Below are 26,639 nucleotides of genomic sequence, written 5' to 3'. Positions count from 1 at the left end.
TTTAAGATGATGGGAAGGTGTCTTGTACATATATTTAACATCAGTGATTTGTCCAACAGATGCAGGAGTTCTGGAACTCTGGTACTTTGACGGCAAAGACGCGCTGCTGGGCTCAAGGGATGGATGGCTGGCGCCCCCTGCAGGCTATACCACAGCTGAAATGGTGCTTGCTGGCCAGTGGACAGGCGGTGATGAACGAGACTGATCTGGCCACTCTCATCCTAAACATGCTTATTACCATGTGCTCCTACTTTCCTAGCAGGTTCATTCTCTCTCATTCTCTTTCCTAATGTTGTATAGAAGTGAACCTTGGCATTTAGTTACATGCCCAATTGTTTCCCCAAAAATGTTTAGGGACCAAGATAACGCCATTATCAGGCCTTTACCAAAGGTGAAGAGACTTATAAGTGACAACACCTGCCTGCCTCACATCGTACAGGTACGTTGTTCAATTCTTCTTTTAAAAGTCATTTTTTATAATATAAAAAGTATGAGATATATTTGACATTATGTTGATGATTGCAGCTGCTCTTGACCTTTGACCCTATCCTGGTGGAGAAAGTAGCCAATCTGTTATACCTGGTGATGCAGGATAATCCTAACCTGCAGCGACTCTACCTAAGTGGAGTTTTCTTCTTCATTATGATGTACACTGGCTCCAATGTACTGCCTGTCGCACGGTACGGTACCATAGTGTTGGTCACTACTATTGGTTCATGAAGGCTGGTTTACATATTCAAATGTATACTGGTAAACTTAAAGTCAGAGAGTCCTTCAGACAAATGCCATTTATTTACCATATTTCTAAACAAACCAAATATGTAATGCATAATATGATTTCCCTTTCTAGCTTCTTGAAATACACTCATCTGAAGCAAGCCTTTAAATCAGAGGAGGTAATACTGTTTTGTGATACAATATAGTTTTTTTATAGTCTGTAAAAACCCAGCTAAAGCTATTTTTTGGGATTTATTTTTTTTCCAAATAAACTCATTCTACATAATGTACATTTTGTGGAAATATAACCTTGATATCTTTAATATTGACTGAGTAAGATCCTGTTAAATCAAACCTGGATTTCACAGACAGGGTCACATGTTAATAATATTGTGAACTTTACTTCTAAAGCATTCAATACTCTAAGCATCATTATAACAACGTGGTCATTGTTCTTAATAAACTGCAGGCTAAAGGTCTGGACATTGTTCAGAGAAGTATATTGGGGCCAATGATGCCAGAAGCCATGGTGTGTTACTTGGAAAATTACGAGCCTGAGCGATTTTCTGAGATTTTCTTGGGAGAGTTTGACACACCTGAAGCCATCTGGAGCAGTGAAATGAGGTTAAACAGCTCATGTTTCTCACCTAACTTCCTGTACTGTTTATTTGACCTGTTTTTGCATCCTGATTATATGTGGTTTATAGATGTGCATTGTTTTTTGTACTTTTTTAAATTAATTTAATTTTAATTAATTTAATTTTAAGCAGTATCTGATTTGATTCAGAAACATTTTTTGTTATGCTGGTTAAAAGTCTCCTCACATCCTAATAGCAATCACTATGTTGAGTTGTTTATGTATTTGTAGAAATTTATGTCATCTGTGAAAGGCGTAGGACCAAAAAATTTTCAATCAAACATAGATCTCGGTCCGAACGGACGTTTCCTTTTTTGTCCCTCATACGTAAGCGTCATTTGAATGCCACTGTGCGCAGCTTCTTCACAATATAGCGTAACAATATAGTTCGTCTACACAACCGAAAGTGTGCTTTAACTAATTCTGATGTTAATGTTGGTTATTTTGGTAAGGTTATTCACTTTGTACTGCAAAGTTTTCTCACTGGTGAATGAGACATGAGATGTGACCGTCTGATCTGTGCGTGTTCATGTGTTTTGAAAGAGGTGTTACTTTAGATGGCGATTTGAATGGAGGGTGGGATCGTGATTTCATTGCTAGTCGGCTACCTTTAGCATTTTTTAAAAAATGTGATACCCTACCTTTAAGTGAGTTAATAAGTACTACACTGCAAAAAATGACTTTCTTACTTAGTACTTTTGTCTTGTTTTCAGTACAAATATCTAGACTTTTTTAAATCAAGATGCATTTTCTTGGTAAGCAAAATTACCTAAGAAAAAATTTCTAGTTTTTAGACAAAAATATCAAATTTAAGTAAATTGTGCTTAAAACAAGCAAAAAAATAATAAAATCTGCCAATGGGGTAAGAAAAAAACTTGAAATAAAACACCTAATTCAAGAAAAATTCAGGAAAAACCCCATTGGCAGAATTTTTTGCTTGTTTTAAGCACAAATTAATTTACATTTAAAACAATTTTCTTAGGTCATTTTGTTCATCAAGAAAATGTATCTTGATTTAAGAATTTTTAGATATTTGTACTGAAAACAAGACATAAGTAAGAAAGTCATTTTTTTGCAGTGTACAACTTCAAATTTTAATCTACACACATTTTAAGTAGAAGTGAGATTTAACTGGTAAAGTTTTGGGGTCCTGAAAATGCATACTTTTAAAACTGGGTTTCAACGTTCAGGATTTTCAAAATGACACTGTAAATGACAAAAACAGTTAAAACAGTGATATCATGTGCATGCATATTACTTGTTCGGTCTACAGACATGCTTGAGTACTTGACAACAATGGCGGCATACAGGACTGTTTTTGTGCTACTAGATAGAGTTTATTAGTGCTTCTCCAATAAAGTTAACAAAATTGCTGCTTTATAGTCTAGGCTCATCTGTTCTAATAAACATTTCAAATTATTGTCCATCCAAACAAAACGTTGTATTTAGCGCTCTGTAAAAGAATGCATATATACGCATAATAAGTAGTGTTTCTTCATAAACTAGCATCACCAACTACTGGCCTGACAGCATAATGCATTTTAGATGTTTTATTGTTTCTGTGTGAACAAGGATTGTTTTGACAACATTACGGTGTGTACACTAAACTTTTTTGCAGTCAGTGAAAACGTGTGTTAACTGTGCAGAAAGTGACTTCATTACCATAAACAGTGTTCACTTTGCTTTCTGTGTGCTTCTGTTTTGAAACTCTCTTGTGTTTGTGTTTATAGACGTATGATGATAGAGAAGATTGCAGCTCATCTGGCAGACTTTTCTCCTCGTCTGCAGAGTAACACTCGTGCTCTGTATCAGTACTGCCCCATTCCCGTGGTTAACTTCCCTCAACTGGATAATGAGCTCTTCTGCAACATCTATTACCTCCGACACCTGTGTGACGCCAACCGTTTCCCCAACTGGCCCATACGAGATGCTGTACGTACATACCCAATGCTTTTGAACTTCCAAAGTCTTTTGTTTGTTACCAAAGTCTTTGGCTTATTAAGAACATAATGGGGCGTTTCCCGGACAGGGCTTATCCTAGTCTCAGACTAAAATGCATGTTTGAGCTGCTCCTTGTCCTGTTTAATTTTAACATATATTGGTGACATCGTTTTGTTTTAAGATGCACACCTGTAGTGTTTTTGTAAGGGGTATGTTCGTAAAAAACTTCCTAAATGACCCAATATAAATAAGGCCTAGTCCTGGATTAATCTAAACCCTGTCCGGGAAACTGGCCCTAAGTGACTATACAGTGACTATAATTGTGCTGCCCCCTATAGGTGAAGCTATTGAAAGACACTCTGGATGCATGGAAAAAAGAGGTGGAGAAAAAGCCCCCGTCTATGTCTGTGGATGATGCCTATGAGGTGTTGAACCTCCCTAAAGGACAGGGCCAGTAAGTCCAGCATTTCACTTTTTAACCTGAAGTCTGCGTCTCACAATTTAGTTCTTCATTAACATTTTTCACCAACTGTCTGTCCTATTGCATAACGCTGTGCTATTATACCTTTAAAATGTTCAACTCTGTTATGATTGGTTAACATCTTTGCTTGTTAAATGAGTAACAATACATTTGTATGATATTGATATCCATATTTAATATAAGTGAGGCTTAGTTTGTGTTGTAAGCTTGTTTATTTTAATTTTTTAAGGCACGAGGAAAGTAAAATAAGGAAAGCGTATTTTAGATTGGCCCAGAAGTACCATCCAGACAAAAATCCAGAGGGCAGGGTATGTATAATTTTCTTATATACTATATAATCATCTGTGACTGACAGGAGAATCATTTAATTTAAATGACTCTGTTTATTTGTTCAGGACATGTTTGAGAAAGTAAATAAAGCGTACGAGTTCCTGTGCACTAAATCGGCACGTATAATTGACGGTCCTGACCCTGAAAACATCATCTTAATACTCAAAGCCCAGAGCATCCTCTTTAACAGACACAAACAAGGTACTCACCACCAGACTGATAAATACAATAAATCACTTTCATTGTTTGATACGTGATGCATTAAGTAAATATGTCATCTTTTTACCCCCAGAATTGGAGCCTTATAAATACGCTGGTTACCCCATGCTAATAAAGACCATCACAATGGAGACTGGTGATGAGCAACTCTTCTCCAAAACCTCCCCATTGTTACCGGCGGCCACCGAATTGGCCTTCCACACCGTCAACTGTTCTGCCCTCAACGCAGAGGAGCTCCGCAGAGAAAATGGCATTGAGGTAAGATCTCCTACATCTTTACATAAAAAAACCAAGAAGCTAATTTTAAAAATGCTTACTGGTATTTTGTTGTAGATCACACATCATTAACATAAACTTGATTCTGCTTTGTGCCGCTCTTAGATACTGATGGAGGCTTTGTCACGATGTGTGGGTGTACTCACGGCTTCTAGCAAACCTGAAGACATGGCTGTACAGGTAAAATTCATACTACAAATACAACCATCTTGAAAAGGATGCTTTTAAAATATGTTAAATGTGTTATCTAGAAAGCATTATATTGCAGTGCTTTGTTCCTGACTTTTTAGGTGTGCGGGCACGTCTGTAAGTGCTACAGCGTAGCCGCTCAGTTTGAAGAATGCAGAGAGAAAATTGTTGAGCTTCCCAACATCATCAGAGATGTTTGTCACATTCTTTACTTTGGCAAGGTAAGAAGATGCATATCTTTATCACATATATATATATACAGTGACTCGCGTCCAGTGTCATGGCCCCCACATACCGTCAGAGCTGATGGTTTAGTGGGAAGTGGTCCCATATATGGTCCAGATCCACTATTGGCAACCCGAGTTTGAATCCTGGCTCGAGGTCCTTTGCCAATCCTGTATCCCGCTCTCTACCCTGTACTTTCTTGTCCTCTCTTGACATACTCAATGTTATTATGGGCCATATAACAAAATTGTATATTCTCGTTCCCCTTTTAGGTATTGCCACGTCTTGCCTCGTTGGCGGTTCAGTGCGCGAGTTCCTTTGCCATAGACTTCTTCCTCCAGACCCATTTGTACCAAGCTGGTGTTTTGTGGCACCTGCTAGTCAACCTCTTCAACTATGACTACACCTTAGAAGAGAGTGGCGTCCAAGCCAGCCAGGAGACTAACCAGCAGGAGGTGTCCAACAGTCTGGCCAAGCTCAGCCTGGTGGCCCTCGGGCGGCTTGCGGGCTACACGTTGGCGATCAGCCCGGAGGACGGACCCAGTGTGGAAGTCAATGGTGGAGGCGCAGGAATCCACCCTCCAGAAAATCCTGCCATTAGGAAGAGCCTGGCAGCTATGTTGACTCCTTATATCTCACGAAAACTGGGCAATTCCCCTGCTGATGTAAGAGAGAAAAAATAAGAAAAATGTATAAACTATTTCGCCCTTGGGTATTAATATTTTGTTACAATGTCTGTCAGGTTTTGAAGTTGTTAAACAGCAATTCGGAGAACCCATATTTGATCTGGAACAATGGAACCAGAGCTGAGCTGATGGAGTTCCTGGAGGCCCAACAAGAAAGCAACGTCAAGAGGGTAAGAGGAGATAATACTGCTATTAAACAAATCTCTAACCCTAAGTATTAAAGGGACACTCCACTTTTTTGAGAATAGGCTAATTTTCCAGCTCCCCTAGAGTTAAACATTTGATTTTTATTGTTTTGGAATCCATTCAGCTGAACTCCGTGTCTGGCGGTACCACTTTTAGCATAGCTTAGCATAATCCATTGAATCTGATTAGACCATTAGCATTGCGCTCAAAAATAACCAAAGAGTTTTTAATTTTTCCTATTTAATTTTGAATATTTCCTACTTGATTATTACGGCAGAATGAGAGTATAGTTCCTAGACATATTGCCTAGGAAATCACAACTTTAAATTTTCTGTCTGTCTTAGTACACGATGTAACTACAGAAGAGTCAAGTTTTAAATAGGAAAAATATCCAAACTATTTGGTCATTTTAGCGTGATGCTAATGGTCTAATCAGAATCAATGGATTATGCTAAGCTATGCTAACAGTGGTGGCGCCAGACCCGGAGATCGGCTGAATGGATTCCTAAATGGTAAAAAATCAAATGTTTAACTCTAGGGGAGCTGGAAAATGAGTATATATTCAAAATAAGTGGAGTGTCTCTTTAAACTTCAACTAGGCCGTATCTACTGTAAATGGAGGGTGGGCTCAAGCCAGTTAGCATCCGCATAGCAACACACATAACCAAATTGTTGTCAAATCCCAGCGTGCTCTCTCTCTTTTTTAGGGCGAGTGTGATAAGTGTTACGGAGCTGAGTTCTTGTTCAGTGAACATGGAAAGGAGCTGATTGTGGGAGAGATCTTTGTTCGTGTTTACAACGAACAGCCAACGTTTCCTCTTGAGGTAGAATTCTTATGAAAGCCTGCTTTGTAGTACATGTTGAAAGTTCTTTCTTTAAAGTGTGATTTCTTTTTTAGTATCCAAAAGCATTCGCATCGAGTCTGTTGGATTATGTTGGCTCGCAGGCCCAGTACCTGCACACGCTGCTTGCTATGACGCAGACCAATAAAGTGGAGTCCCAACAGCACGCTCAGAGACTGCGCTGGGCAGAGATGGCCCTCGAAGCTCTGCGCAACGTCATCAAAAATAACCCAGGTGCTATTTAACTTCGTTATATTTATCTAGCACCATGCGTAACCAGTTAAGATAGAGCAGTGCTTTTCAAATAGTGGGGCGGGACCCCCAGGGGGGGCTCGAAGCGACACCAGGGGGGGCGCGCGAGACCCCAGGGAAAATACTTTTTTCAGGAAGTGATTTTTAAAGACATTACACCCCAATCACGCTGTAAACCGCTTGTGTTATTTATTGATTATATTTCATTTTTCAGTATCAAATGGTCAAAAAATATTATACTTTAAATAAGGATTGATTTTTTTATTTCAGGCAAATTGATGCATTTTAAGTCTTTTCTGTTACAGACTAAAAAACAATGTTAATAAAGTTATTCTTTGTTGTAAGTTGATCGATATTTCTTTTTTTGTGTTTTCTTTTTGTGTTTTCTCAATGTTAATAAGGATACAATGTTTTGCAGATGTATAATTTTTTAGGCAAATTATACTATTTACAGTCGCGGCGGAGAGTTGGGGGGGGCGAAATGTTTACCTCTTCCTAGGGGGGGGCGTGACAGAAAATAATTGAGAAGCACTGAGATAGAGGCACCCCACCGAATTAACACATACCCCCAGTTTCACAGGCAAGACTTAAAGTGAACATTTCATGTAAATCAGACTTTTTCCATGTTTAAGTGCTATAATTGGTTCCCCAGTGCTTCTATTAACCTAGAAAATGTGAAAAAGATCAACCCAGTAACTAAGTTTTGGTAAACTATTCCCTGCAAGCATTTGAAAAGAATTGGTCATAGAAATTTGGCTTCCCTTGTAATGTCAAAAGGGGATAATACAGCCCCTTAATCTGCACTATCAAACCACAGCACTATCATTTAGTGCAGAGATCAGCTCATTTGCATATTAAAGGACACACCCAAAAATGGCAAATTGTTGCTCACACCTACAAAGTGGCGATTTTAACATGCTATAATATATTATCTTTGAGCTAAATCTTCACATACATATGTTTGGGGACACCATAGATTTATTTTACATTGTTAAAACATCTTGTGAAATGTTAGCCTGGCTCCGCCCTCCTACGTGCTTCCGCTTAATTTTCATTTCGCTTCAGTACAACGTCTGGGACTGCTGTGTAGAGTTTCATTTTCTCCGGCAAAAATCTGCAGGTCCAATCAGCGAACAAAGGGGGGTGGCTAAGAACGATGACATTGAGGTCGTTCGCCAGACTGAGTTGTAGTTCAGTAATGGCTGCTGGAAAAGATGCGAGCAATGCTATTAGGTCCGTTGTGGCAACGCTGCCGAATATCCAAAATTTACAGCCGGAGCAAGAACAAGCTTTGCTAAGTTTTGCAATGGGGGAGGATGTGTTGTTATTACAGGCCGGTTCCGTCGCATGACATACGTCACGACCAAACGTTAGCGATTGGTTATGGCAGATTCAGAGTGACTCTGGGCAGATCCAATAGTTTCAACAGAGGACCCTCCTTAACGGAAGTAAAGCTTTGCAATGGAGCGTGGCCAGACTCTCTGTACAAATGAAATGAATGTACGAGAGTCTGGTTGGACCAGGCTAGTGAAATGTCCCCTTTAACTCTAGTCATTAACTAAAACACATGTTTGAGGTGACTTAACTGAATAGTCTAATATTCCAGCCCTGAATTTAACTAAGGCTTTTACTCCTGGCTTTAGCTAAGCTTTGTCTGTGAAACCGGGCCATAATAATGTATAGGATGACCTTATATGGGCTATTTTATGATAAATATGCTGACCAAGCTGTTGTATGTGTTACTAGGCTCTGAGACCGAGTGCATTGGTCACTTTAAGCTGCTTTTCTCTCTTCTGAGGGTTCATGGAGCCGGCAAAGTACAACAACTTGCTTTAGAGGTCGGTCTGTTTACATACACAATCAAAGTTATTCAAAATTAAAGGGACACTCCACTTTCTTTGAAAATAGGCTCATTTTTCAGCTTCCCTAGAGTTAAACGTTTGATTTTTACCTTTTTGGAATCCATTCAGACGATCTCCGGATCTGGCGGTATCACTTTTAGCATAGCTTAGCATAATCCATTGAACCTGATTAGACCATTAGCATTGCGCAAAAAAAAATGACCAAAGAGTTTTTAATGATATTACGCAGCGCCCGAAAATAGTCCCCTTGGCTACTTTCAATAGCAGGGGACTATTTTCGGGCACTGCGTAATATCATTGCGCCTCCTGCAGCTATGTTACATGAGCCAAGTCATTGATTATTACGCCAGAATGAGAGTATAGTTCCTTACCATATATGCCTAGAAAATCACAACTTTTAATTTTTCCGTAGTTCTAGTACACGATGTAACTACAGAAGAGTCAAGTTTTAAATGGGAAAAACATCGAAACTCTTTGGTTATTTTTGAGCACGATGCTAATGGTCTAATCAGATTCAATGGATTATGCTAAGCTATGCTAAAAGTGCTAGCGCCAGACCCGGAGATCAGCTGAATGGATTCCAAAACGGTAAAAATCAAATGTTTAACTCTAGGGGAGCTGGAAAGTAAGCCTATTTTTAAAAAAAATTGGAGTGTCCCTTTAAACACTTTCTACTTCACTTGCTGTATATTTACTCTGCATCTCACCCAATACGTTTTCTCTGTTTTTTGCCGAGATAAACATTTGTTCATTTAATAATGTTAACCACAAGATTTATGGATGCTACTAATGTTAATGTTGTGGTTTGGATGTAGGTTGTGAATACCGTCACATCAAACCAGGACTGTGTTATCAACATTGCAGAGTCTCTGGTTCTGCCCAATCTGCTGGTGCTGCTTCACTCTTTACCATCCAGTAAGACTTACTGTACATAAAACATCCCTATAATGATTTTGTCCCTATGAATACTTTATAATTGTCTTGTCTTTAAACATCAGGCAGACAGCTGGTGCTGGAGACACTGTATGCACTGACATCCAACACTAAGATTGTCACAGAGGCCATGAACAAAGGTGAGCACATTACTCCATTTTGAAAACAGTGCATGTTTGTTCATCTGCATTTGTCAATCTCCTTATGTTTGACACATCTCTTTCTCTCTTACAAGGTGCGTTGATCTACCTGTTGGATCTGTTCTGTAACTCCACCCATCCTCAGGTGCGCACCCAGACAGCGGAGCTCTTCTCCAAAATGACCTCAGACAAGCTAGTGGGACCAAAGGTACACTTTTACACCGTCTTTGTATTTTAACTTTGCACATCACATCACATTAAAACATGACTCGTTGCCTAAAAAATGCTATAACGCACTTTTCCCTCACACAGGTCCGTTTGACCCTGATGCGTTTCCTGCCAGCCGTTTTCATGGACGCCATGCGGGACAACTCGGAGGCGGCGGTGCATATTTTCGAGGGTACACACGAGAACCCAGAGCTCATCTGGAACGACAGCTCGAGAGAGACCGTCTCCACGACTGTCCGAGAAATGATGCTGGAGTGAGACACTTTAAAACTCAACTCTGTCTATTACTCTCAAGTTCTTTTGGGTCATTAACTTACTTATTTTCTCCTTGAAGGCATTTTAAGCAGCAGAAAGATAATCCAGATGTAAACTGGAAGGTAAGAATGCGTTAGACAATAATGGACATTACTGAATAAAAGTATCGTATCGCTCGCTATATTTGTGTGTTTGTATCACTCGTAGCTTCCCGAGGACTTTTCAGTGCCGTACGGTGCTGGCCAGGGAGAGCTGGAAGTTGGCGGGGTGTTTCTGCGGATCTTCATCGCTCAGCCAGGATGGGTGCTGCGAAAACCCAGAGAGTTTCTGGTGTCATTACTGGACACTCTCACTACACTCCTGGAGAAAAACAACCCTAATGGTGAGTTTACGCAATATATTTTTTAATGTAATATGTGTTTACAATAAACAATTTATCCATGCAAGTCATTATTTATTATCATAAACTCCTCAAATCAAAATCTGAAAATTTACTTCTGACCTCTTGTGGCGATCATTATTAGATGATGTCAGTTAGATGGCTCATGCTGGAGCATATGTTAACTCCGCCCCCTCCAATTGTCAGTCTGATGCCAGTCTGAATAAAATGTCTACTTTTCTGTATTTTTATCAAAGCACAGTGGAAAACACAACCCACGCCCACTATTCAGGGTTCCCACGGGTCATTGAAATCCTTGAAAGTTTGTGAATCTGGAGGAAACATTTAAGACCCTGGGAAGTTTTTGAAAATATACATACATAGATACATGTCATTGATAGTGCTTGAATCTATTTTATACAAGAAGTTTTCTGGAAAAAAATCCATATTATTCCCTGTATAGTGTACACTTTTTAAGCACACGTGCTAAACTGTTCGGTTTAAATGCTTATATATTCTGTATGCAAACGTTGATTCATACCAAAATGCTTTTTTGCATAGTTGTGTTTGACAAGTGAAAACGTCTCGGGTTACATATGTAACTGTTCCCGGAGAAGGGAACGAGACGCTACGTCTCCCTTGCCCTGTAACGCCGTCTTTGGCAATATTTCAGATAGCGATATACTTCCTGGCTCCTGCGTCACCCTGTCTTTGTTGTTAAGCCTCATCATTTGTTGAATTTGATATAAACATTCAGACTCACTTACCCCTGGAGGCGTCCCCAAAGTGTCACCTCAGTTCCCTCGAAAGAGAACTGTACAAATGTATCTTAAAAGGTAACACGATGTAACCTTGCTCTCACTTGAAATGTGTCCCCACATTTACTCCTTGAATTTGAGGGTATTAGACCTGGAAAGTCCTTGAAAGGTCCTTGAATTTGAAGTTGACTAAGGTGTAGGAACCCTGACTATTTTTCACTCGGAAATACACCACAACACGGAAGTAAATTCGATCGCATCTTCCAGTTCATAAGGACTTTAATGCTGTTTACGTCAATGACACACAGCTCATTTATTTAAATTTATATTATTAGTATCAAAAATCATAAAATGTAGCATCTACTACAGAAAACCTACTTAAATGAGTTATTAATAGATAGCTGTATTTTTTTCTATACCCATTTGATCTCAGGGTGAGGCGCTGGAGACGGTTACCACGGCAGCAGTGTGTCTCTTTGGTACCCAGACCCAGCTGGCTGATCAGGTTCCTCCTCTCGGACATCTGCCACGTGTCCTATCGGCGCTCAACCACAAGAACAATGCTGTGCCCAAAAGTGCCATCAGACTCATACATGTGCTCTCGGACAATGAGGTACAACAATAAATCACTTTCTGGATGTTAAACAGAACATGTTACAGTACTAGTTAATGTGATGATTTTTGTACACTGTAGGATATTAACTGACATTATTTATAAACTAAGTAGTCCTTTGAATGCCATAATAAAAAGTGATTTTAAAAGTTGATACAATACATTTGTCTGGTAAAATTTGTTCTTTAATATTTTTGTTGGTATTTGTAAGCAGGCCATAAATGTGTTGCAGTTGTTTTTCATACTTTTTGGGACCCCTATATATTTGTCACAGGGGTCCCCATGCGCCACATGATTAATAAACTGATTTCTGTTGTTTTTTTGTTTGTTTGCTCTCTAGTTGTGTGTGCGGTCGATGGCTGCTTTAGAGACGATCGGTCCATTGATGAATGGTATGAAGGTGAGAGCTGATATGGCAGGACTGGCATGTGAGGCTCTCAACCGCATGTTTCAACGAGAACAGACCGAACTAGTCGCACAGGTAACCCAATATTTAATCACAGGAAGTCTATTTTTTGTATTCACTTTATTTATTTCAAATGTTTGTCAACTCATTTTCTGTCTTGTGTGTGTGCAGGCTCTCAGAGTAGACCTGGTGCCGTATCTTTTAAAACTGTTAGAGGGAATCGGGTTGGAGACTCTTGAAAACCCCTCAGCAACCAAAGCTCAGATCGTCAAAGCCCTTAAATCCATGACACGCAGTTTGCAGTTTGGAGAACAAGTATTAAATCTTTTCACTAGCATAACAGAACAGAAGAAATGGAATGACTGATTTATGGATGATGCCAAACACAGAATATTAATCACGTACTTGCATGAATCTATAAGACTGATGTTGAGGTTTTATTGCAGGTAAATGAAATCCTCTCTCGTTCCACTGTGTGGAGTGCCTTTAAAGACCAGAAACATGACCTCTTCATTTCCGAATCACAAACTGCTGGCTACCTGACGGGTAAGAGGTTCACTGCTTTTCTGTGGTCTCACAAGGCCATTAAAGGATTAGTCCATATTCTTAATAATAATAATAATAATAATTTGCTCACCACCATGTCATCCAAAATGTTGATGTCTTTCTTTGTTCGGTCGAGAAGAGATTGTGCTTTTTGGGGAGGGCATTCCAGGATTTTTCTCATTTTAATGGACTTTAATGGACCCCAACACTTAACTGTTTTAATGCAGTTTAAAATTGCAGTTTAAAAGGACTCCAAACGATCTCAAACGAGGCATAAGGGTCTTGTCTAGTGAGACGATTGTCATTTTTGACAAGAAAAATAAAAAATATGCACTTTTAATCCTCAACTTCTCTTCTTCCTCCGGCTGTGTGATGAGCCAGCGCGACCTCAGTCCTCACGTAATTGAGTCAAAAGGTCACGTGTTACATATATGAAACGCACATTATTCTAAACAATAAACTGACACAAAGACATTAATTAGTATCATTCAACATACAACAACATCCTCTTTCTCCACACTTGTAAACACTGGGGCGGAGTTTTGCATACGTCATCCGTGACCTCTTGACGTGATGACGTATTGCGTGAGGTCGCGCTGGCGCATCACACGCACGGAGGAAGACAATAAGTTGTGGTTCAAAAGTGCATATTCTTTATTTTTCTTGCCAGAAATGACAATCGTTTCGTTAGATAAGAACCTTATGCCTCGTTTAAGATCGTTTAGAGTCCTTTGAAACTGCAATTTTAAACTGCATTAAAACTAAAAAGTGTTGGGGTCCATTAAAGTCCATTAAAATGAGAAAAATCCTGGAAATTTTTTCCTCAAAAACATCATTTCTTCTCGACTGATCAAAGAAAAACATCAATTTTGGATGACATGGTGGTGAGTAAATTATCTGGATTTATTTTTTAAAGAAAATAATCCTTTAATCTGATATGGCCTACAGTGTGTGATTGTGTCAGGAATGCCCAAATCCTGGAGGGAACTGCAGGACGGTGGCTCTTCTGAATACTGATATAAGCTACTTAAATTTGTCTCTTGCTTTCTCAAATGCATTTTAATGCCTCCTGGTTCTGACTTTCGCTCGCTTCCTCTCTCCTGCTCCGTTGCTGTCTTCTCGCTCTTCAGGCGTTTCCACTCCCTCTCTTCTGGCTGGCAGCAGTCCATTAAGGAGTGGGCTTTAGTGGCCCAAGCTGGCCTTTCCTACCCTGCTCTTTATTACTTTAAAAGCAGGTAGATGAAAGTCTACTTCTTCTTTTCTTACCCATTTCACATTCATTTCCTTTGGCATTTCTTTCTACAGTTTTAATAAAAATTTTCTACGATACATTCCCACATCTATTAGCCCATCACATTAGTAAATTCATATATGTAGAGTCATCCTACAGTATAGCATTACCATACAATATGCATGTACAATAATGCACGAAATCATGTTTATAAAAGCCTGTAACTCTACAGGTTTAGTATTGCACTAACAACCAAGGTCATAGGTTTGATTTCTATGAAATGTATTCCAAATGCATTGTTAGCCAAAGGCATTAAAGGTGGGGTGCACTATCTCTGAAAGCCAATGTTGATATTTGAAATCACCTAAACAAACACGCCACTACCCCATCAGAATCTAGACCTGCTTTTGATAGACCCGCCCCACACATACGCAACCCAGGCAACGATGTCGGTTAGTAGACACGCCCCTTACTGCTGATTGGCTAGAAGTGTGTTTTGGTACTCGGCTCGACTCCCTTTTCCAAAGCATTTCTCAAAAATCGTGCACCCTGCCTCCTTTAATGTTAATATTGTTAACATTTTGTGTAGTTTTGTACTTCTGCATGTGGCTTTGTTCTATTACCCATAATGTTTAGATTACTTACTGCTAATGATGGTTTGTGTTGAATGTTTAGGTCCAGGTGTGGCAGGTTATCTAACAGCAGGCACCGGCTCTACGGTAATGCAAAGTGTTCCACCGCCCGTAGACAATGAAGTTGGAGACCTAGGATGAATCAGACAAATTCGGACACCGAAATGAACCTCGTTCCTCTGACGTGGTGTAATCCCTAAAGCAGATGAAGATAAGATGACATGATGGACTCTTAAGAGATGTTGGTCATTACCGTCCTCCATTGAGTTTCCTCAAAATGCTGCCTCCAAAATAAGAAAACGCCCACCGCCCTCCACACAGCAGTCATGGTGTTTAGTGATTTCTTTATTTTAATACTCAACACTTAATTCATTTTATATCCAGTTGCACCTCAAACTTAATTTCTTTCCAAGGACAGTGAAATAGTTTACTTTTGTATTAAGATATTTTTATGCATTCATGGGGTTTTTTTGTGACACACCGAATGCTTGCCATGTAGCCTCCGGATGATATGTGGTCTCTTCCCCTCATCTTCCTGTAACTCACATCAGGCCCAAGACCAACCTTTATTTGTCTTAATCTCAACCGATCCTGTACGGTTTCAATGCAGTTGATAAAATGCAGCATCTTCACACAATCATAATTCACTGTTTTTGTATGTTTCATGTATTCTGAAATACTCAAAAGTGCTTATGAACGGAAGAAAAGAAAACTTGAAAAATCTGTGAAACCTGTCATATGAATATGTGCACATGTGAGTACAGCACTGGATGCAATCTGACCATGTTTTTCGTGTCTCTCATCTCTGTCTCCTGTCTGTTAGACTCGTATATAATAATGCCCCCTCAGCACTCCAGCCTTTTCTTAAAGGGATAGTTCACACAAAAATGAAAAAAAAATCTCATTATTTATGAGTTTTTTTTATTTTGATGAACACAAATAAAAGATATTTTGATAAATGATGGTAAGCACACAGTTGATGGTACCCATTGAATTCCATAGTATTTGTTTTTCCTACTATGGTAGTCAATGGTTACAGCAGCTGTGTGTTTCATTTATCAAAAATATCTTCTTTTGTGTTTATTAGAAAAAAGAAACTCATACAAGTTTAGAGCAGCATGAGGATGAGAAAATGACACTTTTCATTTTTAGGTGAACTATCCCTTTAATTCCCCAAAAAGCACTAGACTGTTTATATACCCAGTTAAATAAAGACCAATAGATGACCAGATGAGCTTTGAAAAGGACAAATTGTACTGACTCTGATTATAAATATATGTGAAAGACTAGTGCAATTGTGAAATGTTAAATGTAATATGCCGTACATAAACTTTCTATATTGAATGTACATTAATAAAAAAAAGAAATGAATCGGTTGCACTTGTACATAACATTTTAAAAATAAAAGGGAATCCACAGTTTTTGTTTCTGGTTATTTACATTTTTCTTATTAATATTGAATTGTTCTTTAATATTTTCCCCAAATTTTTTCTATAATTGTATTTAAAATGTAATGAATTCATAAATTAAAAAGAAGTTACTGTAGAAGTCACATATAAAGGCATGGGACATTAACCAGTTTCAATGTATAATGATGTTTTAAAGTTTATTTTGAAAAGGCTTCAAAATCACTTAAAAGACTTGTGTTTACACAAAATTACTAAAGGGATAGTTCACCAAAATGACAATTCTGTCATCATTTTCTCATCCTCGTGTTGTTCTAAACCTGTATGAGTTTTTTTATTTTGATGAACACAAAAAAAGATATTTTGATAAATGATGGTAAGCACACAGTTGATGGTACCCATTGAATTCCATAGTTGTTTTTCCTACTATGGAAGTCAATGGTAACAGCAGCTGTGTGCTTACCATCACTTGTTTTGTGTTCATCAGAATAAAGAAACTCATACAAGTTTAAAACAACACGAGGATGAGAAATGACAGAATTGTCATTTTTGGGTGAACTGTCCCTTTTAGTCATGTAATTGATTGATGTTTACATTTGTTTACATATATTGTTGTATGTTGCTTAAAAATCAAATTTATCCAGTTGAAAAGTTGTTGTTTGTATATGCAGACATTTGAAAATAACATATTTAAGTTATGCAATGGCAATACTGCAACACCATGCAATTTTTGCTTAAAATCTCATACAGATCCATACCTATGCCTTCACATTTATTAAATTTAAATAACTTGATCCAGCATTTGAACAGTTTTCAATAAAACAAGGATGCTTTTGTGCTATTTACAATATATACATTTATTTCTTTATGTGCGCACAGTTCTTTACATGCACAAACAGGTTAAATCAGATTTGATTGGGTTGATTGGCGTAACACGCGCCTGAGAAACAAACAAATTTCATTTCAATATATTGTAAATTCAGCCGAGATCCTTCAATTTAATATATTTTTAAAATATTTTAACTCACCTTTTGTGTTGCCCTTTAAGAAATATAACTTTTAAATGTCTGCTTTATTTTTGTTGATACATATTCTCAGGTAAAATTAGAAGTTCATAATTACTTTTTGGTTAATCTACCTCATTTGTAAAAATTAATAATATTTGTTACGTGATGATGTCACTGCCTGTTTGGTCACTTCCTGTCAGTTGTTCCTGATTCTACATGAAAACATGAGACAGTCATCGTGAGCTCTCACTATCAATCCATTGCATCCACTTTAATCCTTCATAGAGGCAATGCTGTAAGTTCATCTATGTGACATTAGACATGTTAAGGATGATATATTTGTAAGGATTTTGTTTAAAAGATGATGTTTGGTGTGTTATTAACTCTTTCGCCGAGTTAGCGGTTGCATGACGAGTTATCTCGTCAATCAAGAGAAAACGCTTCCCTGCCAATGACGTGTATTTCCGGTTTTCCGCAATACCGCTATTATACACTAGGTGGCGCCCTTCAGCAACTTTTTTTAACCCAAAAGTATTGCCCTAAGCCATGGCAAGCGGTTGCATGGTCGTGTCTGTTTTAAAGATCGCTCTGAATAGGATCTTTATGAAAAGTCCATCACAAAAATGTAATTATCTCTGCTTTTTGTTCAAAATGTGGTGTTTTTGCAGAAACCTACCTATATTCAAAAGCTTATTACAAAAGAACTACTGAATGTAGGATGAAACGTTTTTTTTATTGAAAGCAGAGGGTCTGTTCTTTCTAGGGTTGCCAACGCTCTCACTCTGAAATACGGGACAAAATGTGGCCTGTCGCAGCAGTGCGTATATGTTTTTTTTGTATACAGTGTATTTAAGCCATTTGTCAAAATGATAGCTAATCTCCTAATTAAATATTAATTTATAACTCTTATGCTCTGGGAACATACATGATAGGTTTATTAATAGTTTGTTAATATACAGCAGGTAGCCTACTTTTAACACATAAGGCTACTTTTGAACCATTAAGTTAGCTTTACCTGTCTAAAACAAAACACTTGTGACTCCCGCACTAGAGGTAAATAAAACGTTATCCCCTTCATATTAATCTTGTGACAAACTAAACTATCATAGATTTTATAAAATGTGGTCTTACACTAGAGTTCTCAACTGGTTCGGGTCAAAAATATAAGCAAATGAGTCGGGTCGGACCTCGGGCTTAATCTTTTACGCTCAGTGAAAAAAAATTCTTAATCATCACACTGCTGTTCACCGTAAAGAAAGTCTGGTCTGGCTGTTGCGTGCAAGAGGGGTGGGATCCTTTTTTTTCCGTGCTGAAAACTGGCGCTCTGGGTTTTTTTGTGTTCAGTGCTGAGCGCTGAGAGTTCAAAAATATTCAACTTTGACTATAAAAGCTCCGCTCGTCAATGTCAGGCTGAAAAACAGCTGGCATTCGGCGTCCTCAATGCGTTTTCAGCCGTTTTTAAAAGTTTTGGTGTGTCCAGCCCCATAGCCTATATTTAAAGTTTATTGTTTCAGTTGTTTGTATTGTTAAAAGGTGTGAACATTAAAGGTTGATTTGAATTCCCGTCTGCTGGTCATGATAATAGCCTATGTGTATGAGAAAAAAAGGGAGGGGGTTGGCGGCGTCAGGCCGCAGGTCGGGTTCGGACAGATAATTCACGTTGATGTGTCAGGTTACATCTTTAAAAGCCACGGGCCGGGTTGTAATTTTCAGGCCCGTTGAGAACTCTATCTTACAGGGTCAACATCAAAATCATAAATTAAAACACACTTACAGCATGTGAATCAGAAGTGCCAAAATGTCCTAGTAAAGTTGAAAATTATTAAATCCTTCAGATTGATGCGTTTTAGGCAGGTCTGGATCAGAATTGAGACCAAACTTTGTAACTATGCCGATCTTATACAAACAGCTAAGTAACCGACTATATAAAAAACAAACATAAAATCTTATTATTTGACAATTTTAAACGTACTGAATGTGTTGGGGATCTGTGATTGGATAAAAGGTGTCGTGATCAGCACTGCTGCTGCTTGTGGCACCTTAAGGAATGATAGTGGATGACATCAAGGTACCGCGAGAGAATTTCGATAGTGGCTTCTGTAGGATTTCTCCAATCCCTCTTGCGGGATTTTAATGTTATCTGCCTGTCGTTGTGGCGCCACATGAAGTCGAAGCCTGTTGTATCAGTCACTGGTTAGATCAAGCGTAGCAGTCAAAAAACGGGACGCGGCACGTTCCGTACGGGACAAATAAACTAGGCTTAAAATACGGGACATCCCGGCTAATCCGGGACAGTTGGCAACCCTAGTTCTTTCATTTGAAATATTGTATGTTTATATATTTAAAGAATAACATTTTCTGGAAGGCATTAAACTTTTGTGAAAATCATGAAAAAGGCTGGCTGGCAACTTTTTAAAAAAATGCTTGCGGCGAAAGAGTTAAAAACAAGCTAACAGTGATGCTAATAGCCATTATAGCTGCTACTACAGTGAGAACAGCTGTGATTGAGACATTTATAATTGGATGATTGATCAAGACATGGACATTGAATGGTGTTGTATTGTTTTATTACAGTAAATGATCAACCTTACTACGACTCAGTCTTCATTGGCTGTGGTTTAACTTGGTGTTTAGTCAGAGTTTCAACACACTGCACGAGGACACTACAGTGAAAAGGCAACATGTGATGTTTAAAGTTGATAAGATGGCAGCAAACAGCAAGTCGTCTGTGTACAGCGCTAGAAGTGGCAAGTCATCCATGTCATCAACGAGTGCAGCTCATGCCCGGGCCAGAGCTGAAGCTTTTAAAGTAAGAGCATCATATGCCAGCCAAGAGGCTCTGCTAAAAATTTAAAAAGCTGCAAAAGAAGCTCAAAATCAACTGGAAACTGTAAGAATAGACACTGAGTTGGAAGTGTTAACGCTACATAGAGAAGCTGATGCAGCTGCAGTGGAGGCACAAGTGCTGGAAGATGTTGAACTATCAATGCATGCTGCAGTTGAAAGGGGAAGATCTAAATCGGAGAAAGATAAAATTGAACGTACAAGAAAATATGTCAATTCTCAAATCAACCTTCAAAGTAATTCTCCCTCTCCAGTCTTATCGGCCTTACCTGTCACCCATCCCACGCTGACTCACATAACAGCTTTGTAACTTGTAGTCTGCCTGTGAAAGACATTTCACATAAACAGTCTATCTATAAGCCAAAGTCTGAGAAAGCTGATAGTATGCACTTACCCTCAACAAACATACCTGATCTGTCTGCAGGTGCGATGAAGTCTGAAATCAAAAGCCCCATCATGAATATGCATGCAAAGTCATATGCTCCTCGATACGTTCCTCAAGTTAACACGCCACCTCAAGCAGAGCCTTTGGCACAGTATTTAGCACGACAGGACCTTATCAATTTGATAAGCCCGAAAATTTTGGTCATGGTATTCTTCGTTCACCAGTGCAACTCATGAAGTTCACCTCACAGCAAGCCAAGAGATAGACCTCATGACTAAATGGCTGGGAAAAGAATCTGCCGAACAGGTGAAACACATCCGTGCATGTCAACAACCCCAATCTCACTTTACACAAAGCATTGGAGAGACTATGTGAGTGCTTTGCTGCACCAGAAATCATTGAACAGTCACTATTTTAGAGGTTGGACAGCTTTCCTAGGATTTCAGCTAAAGACCACACCAAATTACGAGAACTTGGAGATTTACTTATGGAAATCCAATTTGCTAAAGAAGATGGTTATCTCACAGGTCTGTCATACCTTGACACTTCACGCGGAATTGGACCAATTGTAGACAAGCTTCCATATGGGCTTCAGGACAAGTGGGTGACTTCTGGTTCATTCTACAAGGAAGAAAACTACAGTTAGTTTCCTCCCTTTGAGTATTTCTGTAACTTTGTGTGCCATTAGGAAAAGAAACGAAACGACCCTAGCTTTATGCATCAAAGCAGTGCTACAGCACCCACAAAACCTGACAGATCCATTGTGAAGAGTTTCCATACCAACAAACCCATCTTAGTGCATAAAACAGACGTGTGTGCGGCCAATGACAACTCTAATAAAAAAGTGTCCATTGCACAATAAACCACACCCCTTGAGAAAATGCAGAACATTCAGAAACAAACTCCTCGATGACAGAAAGGCCTTCCTCAAGGAGAAGACGGCCCCTTTGCCCAACGTCTGGACCTAGGCTGGGTAGTAATAGGAGAGGTGTGTCTGTGTAATGTACATAAGCCAACAGTCAATACATTCAAGACCAACGTGTTGGAAAGTGGTTGCCATTCAATCTTTCAACCCTGCACAAGCTTTATGCAAATCAAAGAGATGCAGCAAAGCTGTAACATGTCTGGCAAGGCAACCGAGAAGACACTAGGACAGACAGTGTTTAATAGAACTGAGCATGACAACAAACCTGCTCCATCTGCAGAAGATACAGCTTTCCTGAAAAAAAAATGGACTCAAATGTCTCCAGAAATTATGCTAACAGCTGGGTAGCTCCTCTACCATTAAGATAACCACGCCAGCCCCTGCCAAACAACAAAGGGCAAGTAGTTACTCGATTCACATCCCTGCAACGTACCCTGAAGAGGAAACCTGAGATGCAGCAGCAGTATGTGGCATTTATGAAAAAGATCTTTGATAATGGTCATGCTGAGGTAGCACCACCACTGAAAGAAGAGGATGAATGCTGGATTACTGGCGTAACACGTGCCTAAGAAACACAAACAAATTTCATTTCAATATGTTATAAATTCAGCTAACCTTAAAAAAAGAGATCGTTCAATTAATGTAATTTTTAAATATTTTAACTCACCTTCCCATAAGCTTTGACCTTCGTCTTCTTGCGTATCGGTGGCAGAAAGTTGGCTCTATTAAGTCCCATTGAGGTTTACTGGGAGGATTAATTCCCCAATTGCACTCTCGTAATGTGGCAGTGCTCACTGATGGCTTGCTGGAGGTCTGTGGAGTTGCTTTGTCCAGTGGTCCACCTGGGGTGCCAGTTATCTGAAACATCTTAATCCTCTCCGCAAGCTTCTTCTCTGACTGCCCCTCATCAGCATCATGTTCATTTTGCTGGATTACTCGTGTGTAACGGGCCTAAGAAACACAAACAATTTTCATTTCAATATGTTTTAAATTCAGCTAACCCTAAAAAAAAAACAAAGAGATCCTTCAATTTAAATCATCAACGCGCCTTTTCATGAGCTTTGACCTTCGTCTTCTTGTGTATCCTGATAAACGATGGCAAATATTTGGATTTTCTGAATTCCCATTGAGGTTTACTGGGAGGATCACATTCCCAATTGCGCTCCTGTGGTGTGGCAGTGCTCATTGATGGCTTGCTGGAGGTCTGTGGAGTTGTCGCTTTGTCCAGTGGTCCACCTGAGGTGCCAGTGATCTGAAACATCTTAGTCCTCTCCTGCTGCTTCCTCTCTTCCTGAACCTCATCAGCATCATGTTCATTTTGCTGGGTTATAGGTGAAACACTGGGAAACAAAAACAAAATTTAATTTCAATATGTTGTTGCTCATTGACATCTAAATGGACAGCTAACCCTAAAGATAAGATTAAATGATTAAACTTACCGTGTGACGACGTTTGATCTTCATAAGCTTCTTAGTTTTACTAAGCAGCCCGGGTGATTGGTGATGGACTCTTGGCTCTTTTCAAGTCGCTGTCTCTTGTTAAGGCATTGATCACTGAAGGGTTTCTGGAGGTCTGTGGCGCAGTGGTTTTCTCCAGAGATCCACCCTAGGTATGTGGGTTGAGGACATTGAATTTGGTCCACATGTCATCCAAACGCTTGTAGATGTCCTCTGTCATATTTATGTAAGATGTTTCCAAGGCCTTGTTGATTTTTTTCATTCTTCTTAATAAGGATCTGCTGTCTTTTAAGTGCCTTTAAATGTCGCGTGAACATTTTGTTTCGACTCCTGGTCTCCATGTTATAAAAAAAAATTCCAAGGTCACGTCTCAGGTCACGGCACATTTTTTCATTGACGCCATAATCTTCAGATACCTCATCTGCAGTTTTCTTCCATTTAGTCACAAAGGGTTTCAGACATTCTTCCAATTCCAATTCATCTTCCTCCCGGTCCAGGTTATCTTGCTCTCTTTCGTCCCATCGATTCATAATGTAATTGTCGATACTCTCATTCTGTTTTTCAACAATCTCTTTTAGCTGCTTTTTAAATTCCAGCAAGCTGAGGTTCTGCAGTTCACTGACCTGATCTCTGACTTTGATCAGATCGCTTTCAAAGGGAGGCACGCGAGTTTCCTCCACATGTACCGGCGGATCTGAAAGGTCAACCGTTAGGTCCAAATAATCTTCAACTAGTAAATCCATGTTCAACACCTGCTTCCAAACTTGCGTTTAATCAGTCGATTTGAAGAGCAGGGTAGGGTTGCACCAGTCGTTCGTAAGTTCTTTCTTATACTGGGACGTAAAGTCCAAACTAGAGGCTTAGTAACTACTAGCTAGTTTATAACTAACTCTTTACTTTATTCGGTTGCACCATTTGTTCTTAAGGCAGAACGTAGCTAGTAGGTCATAAGCTCTCCTTAAAGTAATGCATCTATTTTTCTTAACCCAATCACAAGCCTTATAATTGGTAAATAGGAAATAGGCTGAACAGTACGTAATTTCAAACTCATTATTGACTCGCCTAAACTGAAAGTTAAAAAAGATGTTAAAGCAAATGTTATCAAACTCAAAACATTACACTTTTAATTTAAAATATCTGTCCCACATATGGAGGAGAAAATAAATAGGAAGAAATTTTTTATCTTATTTTAATTGATGGATACACAGAAAATTAAACAGTTCTTGAAAACTCGTTGACAAACTTGCGGCTCTTCATAATTAATTACGAGCTCATCGATGTAATATAATCTGGCTGACATCTTATTTCAATTGTAATTCATGGACAGAGGCTTCCGTAAATATTTAGTTACAACGTATTGTTAAGTTTAAACTAAGTTTAATGCTGCAACGCAAAAACATTTAGTAGTGCGTAAGTTGTAACTTAGTGCCCTTTTACAATGTAACGAATGCTGCGTTCTAGGCAGGTTTTTGAGCACGTGAATTACGACTTCAAAATCCACGACTTACTACTTTGAACTGGGAGTACGCGTTCCAGGCAGCCTGTAAGTAACCCGTGTTTTTCCAACCTTCTACCCGTGAGAGTGCACTGGAACTGCAGTCAAACCCGTGACTTCACACCCGTGAACTCGTACTAGATCGATGTACTCCCAGTTCCGAGTCTTGAGTCGTGGTTTTGAAAACCTGATTTACGGGTAACAGGTTGCCTGGAACGCAGCATTAGCTACGTTGTAACTTGCGCACAGCTGGTGCAACCGGCCCCTGAAGTTCAACAACAAATGTCTGATTGTCGCTTTGTGGCAGTATAAAAGCCGCTCATTAATTACGTAATGGAGTTTTAAAAAATGCTTTCATTTCATTCAAGTGTTAAATAAGTTTTAAGGGACAAGTTTGGTGTTTTGCACTTAAAGCCCTGTTTTCAGATTGTTTATGATGAAATAGAACGGTTTTGACTGAAATTTCGACATGTGCGGCTGCCCCGGGAGTTTTCGGGTGTTTGTGTTTTACCTCCCACCTTTACAAAGTTCCCGGCGCGGAGTAATACCGTACCTCACAGCACATCTAATACAAGTCAATGGAGTTGGCAAAAACTACGATAAAACCTGTTGGAATGCGTCTTTTGCACCCCTGACCACTCGGTAAGTTTCACGTCTTTGTAAACGAAAGTTTAATGCATTTTAGGAAGGATTGTTCCAGTGCACCTATAAACCCATTGTGGAGGTGGGAGGTGAAACACAAACACCCGAAAATTCTCGGGGCAGCCGCATATGTCGAAATTTCAGTCAAAACCGTTCTATTTCATCATAAACAATCTGAAAACAGGGATTTAAGTGTAAAATACCAAACTTGTCCATTAAATCAGGGGTCTTCAACATTTTTTGGGTTGGGGACCCCTTAGATGAGGGAGGCATGGAGCAGGGACCCCCTGATATTGAATGTATAAAACAGATATTTAAGTAAGCAGTAAGGTATGAGAGGCTGCCTTTTTGTATCAGGCACAACGTACAATTGACCAATCAGAATCAACATCTGTTTTATAAATAGAAACACACCATATTGTCACAGCCATACTATATTAAGACAGCACATTGGCACTTTTATGCTGTTTGTACATGCATTTTTTTTTTTGCCATAGTAGATTTCGTTTTTGTATTAATATAATAATAATAATAATAATAATATTTTAAGTTATTTGCAGTTTAATAGATTTTAATGTAACTGTGAAGTGGACAATTACAGATTTACCTGAACCTGGACTTTCAGTTTATAAACATGACTGATCATGGTCAATGGCACTGTCTATTCTGGTGGGGATAGAGGTTGTGCTACTTTATAATTCTGAGGACTGTTACCTTTCTCGTGGATCACCATTGTCACGAGTTTGAGTAACGCAGGTTTATTTTCTGCATAGCTTCATATCAGACTCAGGAGAACAACATGCAACAAGTACGCACATATCTCTTGGCGGCAACTTTTTAAGAGGCGGATTTCAACCTGAATATGAATCTTGCTTAAAGCACCAACACAGCGCGCGTTTCATTAATTTTTAAATGCGAGCGGTTGTTTTGTCAAAGTTTATAATGCAGACGCAGTGTGGTGTCATTTGCCTGTTGAATTAGCGTTTTAAATCTGAACCGCGTGAAACAGCCGTCCAAGTTCAGAAACATAACAGATGAGACAACATGTCGCGCTGATTCTAAAATAACATTCTGAAAGAAAGACACACATAAGATTTACCTGTTTTATGATGCCTTTTCTGTCACTACTGCTGCTTCCTTAGTGAACAATTATATTATAATTTTATTTTGGTCCGCTGGCTAAACTGAACGCGCGCCAGTTGGCGGCCACGCACGTGCACAACTTAAAGGGGACATGTAACGTTTTGCAAAAAAAATTGCTTGTGGTTAAACATCATTTGGCGGACCCCCTGCAGTTCCGTCGCGGACCCCCGGTTGAAGACCCATGCTTTAAATATTAAAAACCATTTAAAACACCTGAAAAGTAATATCTCATTCACATAACAGCTGTCAATATGTGCATAAATAAATAATAATATAAAAATATATATTAACTTAAATTTTCATTAAATGCATGCGGTGACGTCTCCGGTGACGTCTCCCATGACGTCTCCATGGACACCGCGGTGCTATTT

The 26,639-nt window shown here is 39.1% G+C and overlaps 1 protein-coding gene across 7 annotated transcripts in view; it reads left to right on the top strand.

The window, feature by feature from the left end:
• LOC129425617 (dnaJ homolog subfamily C member 13) overlaps window positions 1–16,382 on the top strand; it is a 56,313-nt gene extending 39,931 nt beyond the window's left edge. For 6 of the 7 annotated variants that reach the window (XM_073864056.1, XM_073864054.1, XM_073864052.1 and 3 more), the window contains 28 exons: window positions 60–262; window positions 355–439; window positions 526–680; window positions 851–896; window positions 1,187–1,341; window positions 3,085–3,286; window positions 3,634–3,749; window positions 4,006–4,084; window positions 4,172–4,307; window positions 4,399–4,583; window positions 4,707–4,781; window positions 4,892–5,011; window positions 5,288–5,680; window positions 5,758–5,871; window positions 6,595–6,711; window positions 6,786–6,963; window positions 8,728–8,819; window positions 9,659–9,758; window positions 9,842–9,916; window positions 10,012–10,124; window positions 10,229–10,398; window positions 10,479–10,521; window positions 10,607–10,786; window positions 11,976–12,149; window positions 12,490–12,630; window positions 12,727–12,870; window positions 13,002–13,101; window positions 15,008–16,382. In XM_073864056.1, the coding sequence (XP_073720157.1) occupies window positions 60–262; window positions 355–439; window positions 526–680; window positions 851–896; window positions 1,187–1,341; window positions 3,085–3,286; window positions 3,634–3,749; window positions 4,006–4,084; window positions 4,172–4,307; window positions 4,399–4,583; window positions 4,707–4,781; window positions 4,892–5,011; window positions 5,288–5,680; window positions 5,758–5,871; window positions 6,595–6,711; window positions 6,786–6,963; window positions 8,728–8,819; window positions 9,659–9,758; window positions 9,842–9,916; window positions 10,012–10,124; window positions 10,229–10,398; window positions 10,479–10,521; window positions 10,607–10,786; window positions 11,976–12,149; window positions 12,490–12,630; window positions 12,727–12,870; window positions 13,002–13,101; window positions 15,008–15,105 (3,789 nt within the window). In that variant the 3' untranslated portion in view covers window positions 15,106–16,382. Of the gene's footprint in view, window positions 1–59; window positions 263–354; window positions 440–525; window positions 681–850; window positions 897–1,186; window positions 1,342–3,084; window positions 3,287–3,633; window positions 3,750–4,005; window positions 4,085–4,171; window positions 4,308–4,398; window positions 4,584–4,706; window positions 4,782–4,891; window positions 5,012–5,287; window positions 5,681–5,757; window positions 5,872–6,594; window positions 6,712–6,785; window positions 6,964–8,727; window positions 8,820–9,658; window positions 9,759–9,841; window positions 9,917–10,011; window positions 10,125–10,228; window positions 10,399–10,478; window positions 10,522–10,606; window positions 10,787–11,975; window positions 12,150–12,489; window positions 12,631–12,726; window positions 12,871–13,001; window positions 13,102–14,231; window positions 14,337–15,007 lie in introns of all 7 variants that reach the window. The other variant, XM_073864055.1, reaches the window with a different exon arrangement.
• The last annotated feature ends 10,257 nt before the right edge of the window (window positions 16,383–26,639 follow it).

This window comes from Misgurnus anguillicaudatus, chromosome 25 (genome assembly GCF_027580225.2).
Source record: "Misgurnus anguillicaudatus chromosome 25, ASM2758022v2, whole genome shotgun sequence".
NCBI lineage: Eukaryota > Metazoa > Chordata > Actinopteri > Cypriniformes > Cobitidae > Misgurnus > Misgurnus anguillicaudatus.
Note: the sequence above shows the minus strand (reverse complement) of the source record. Positions and strands in the feature narration are given on the sequence as shown.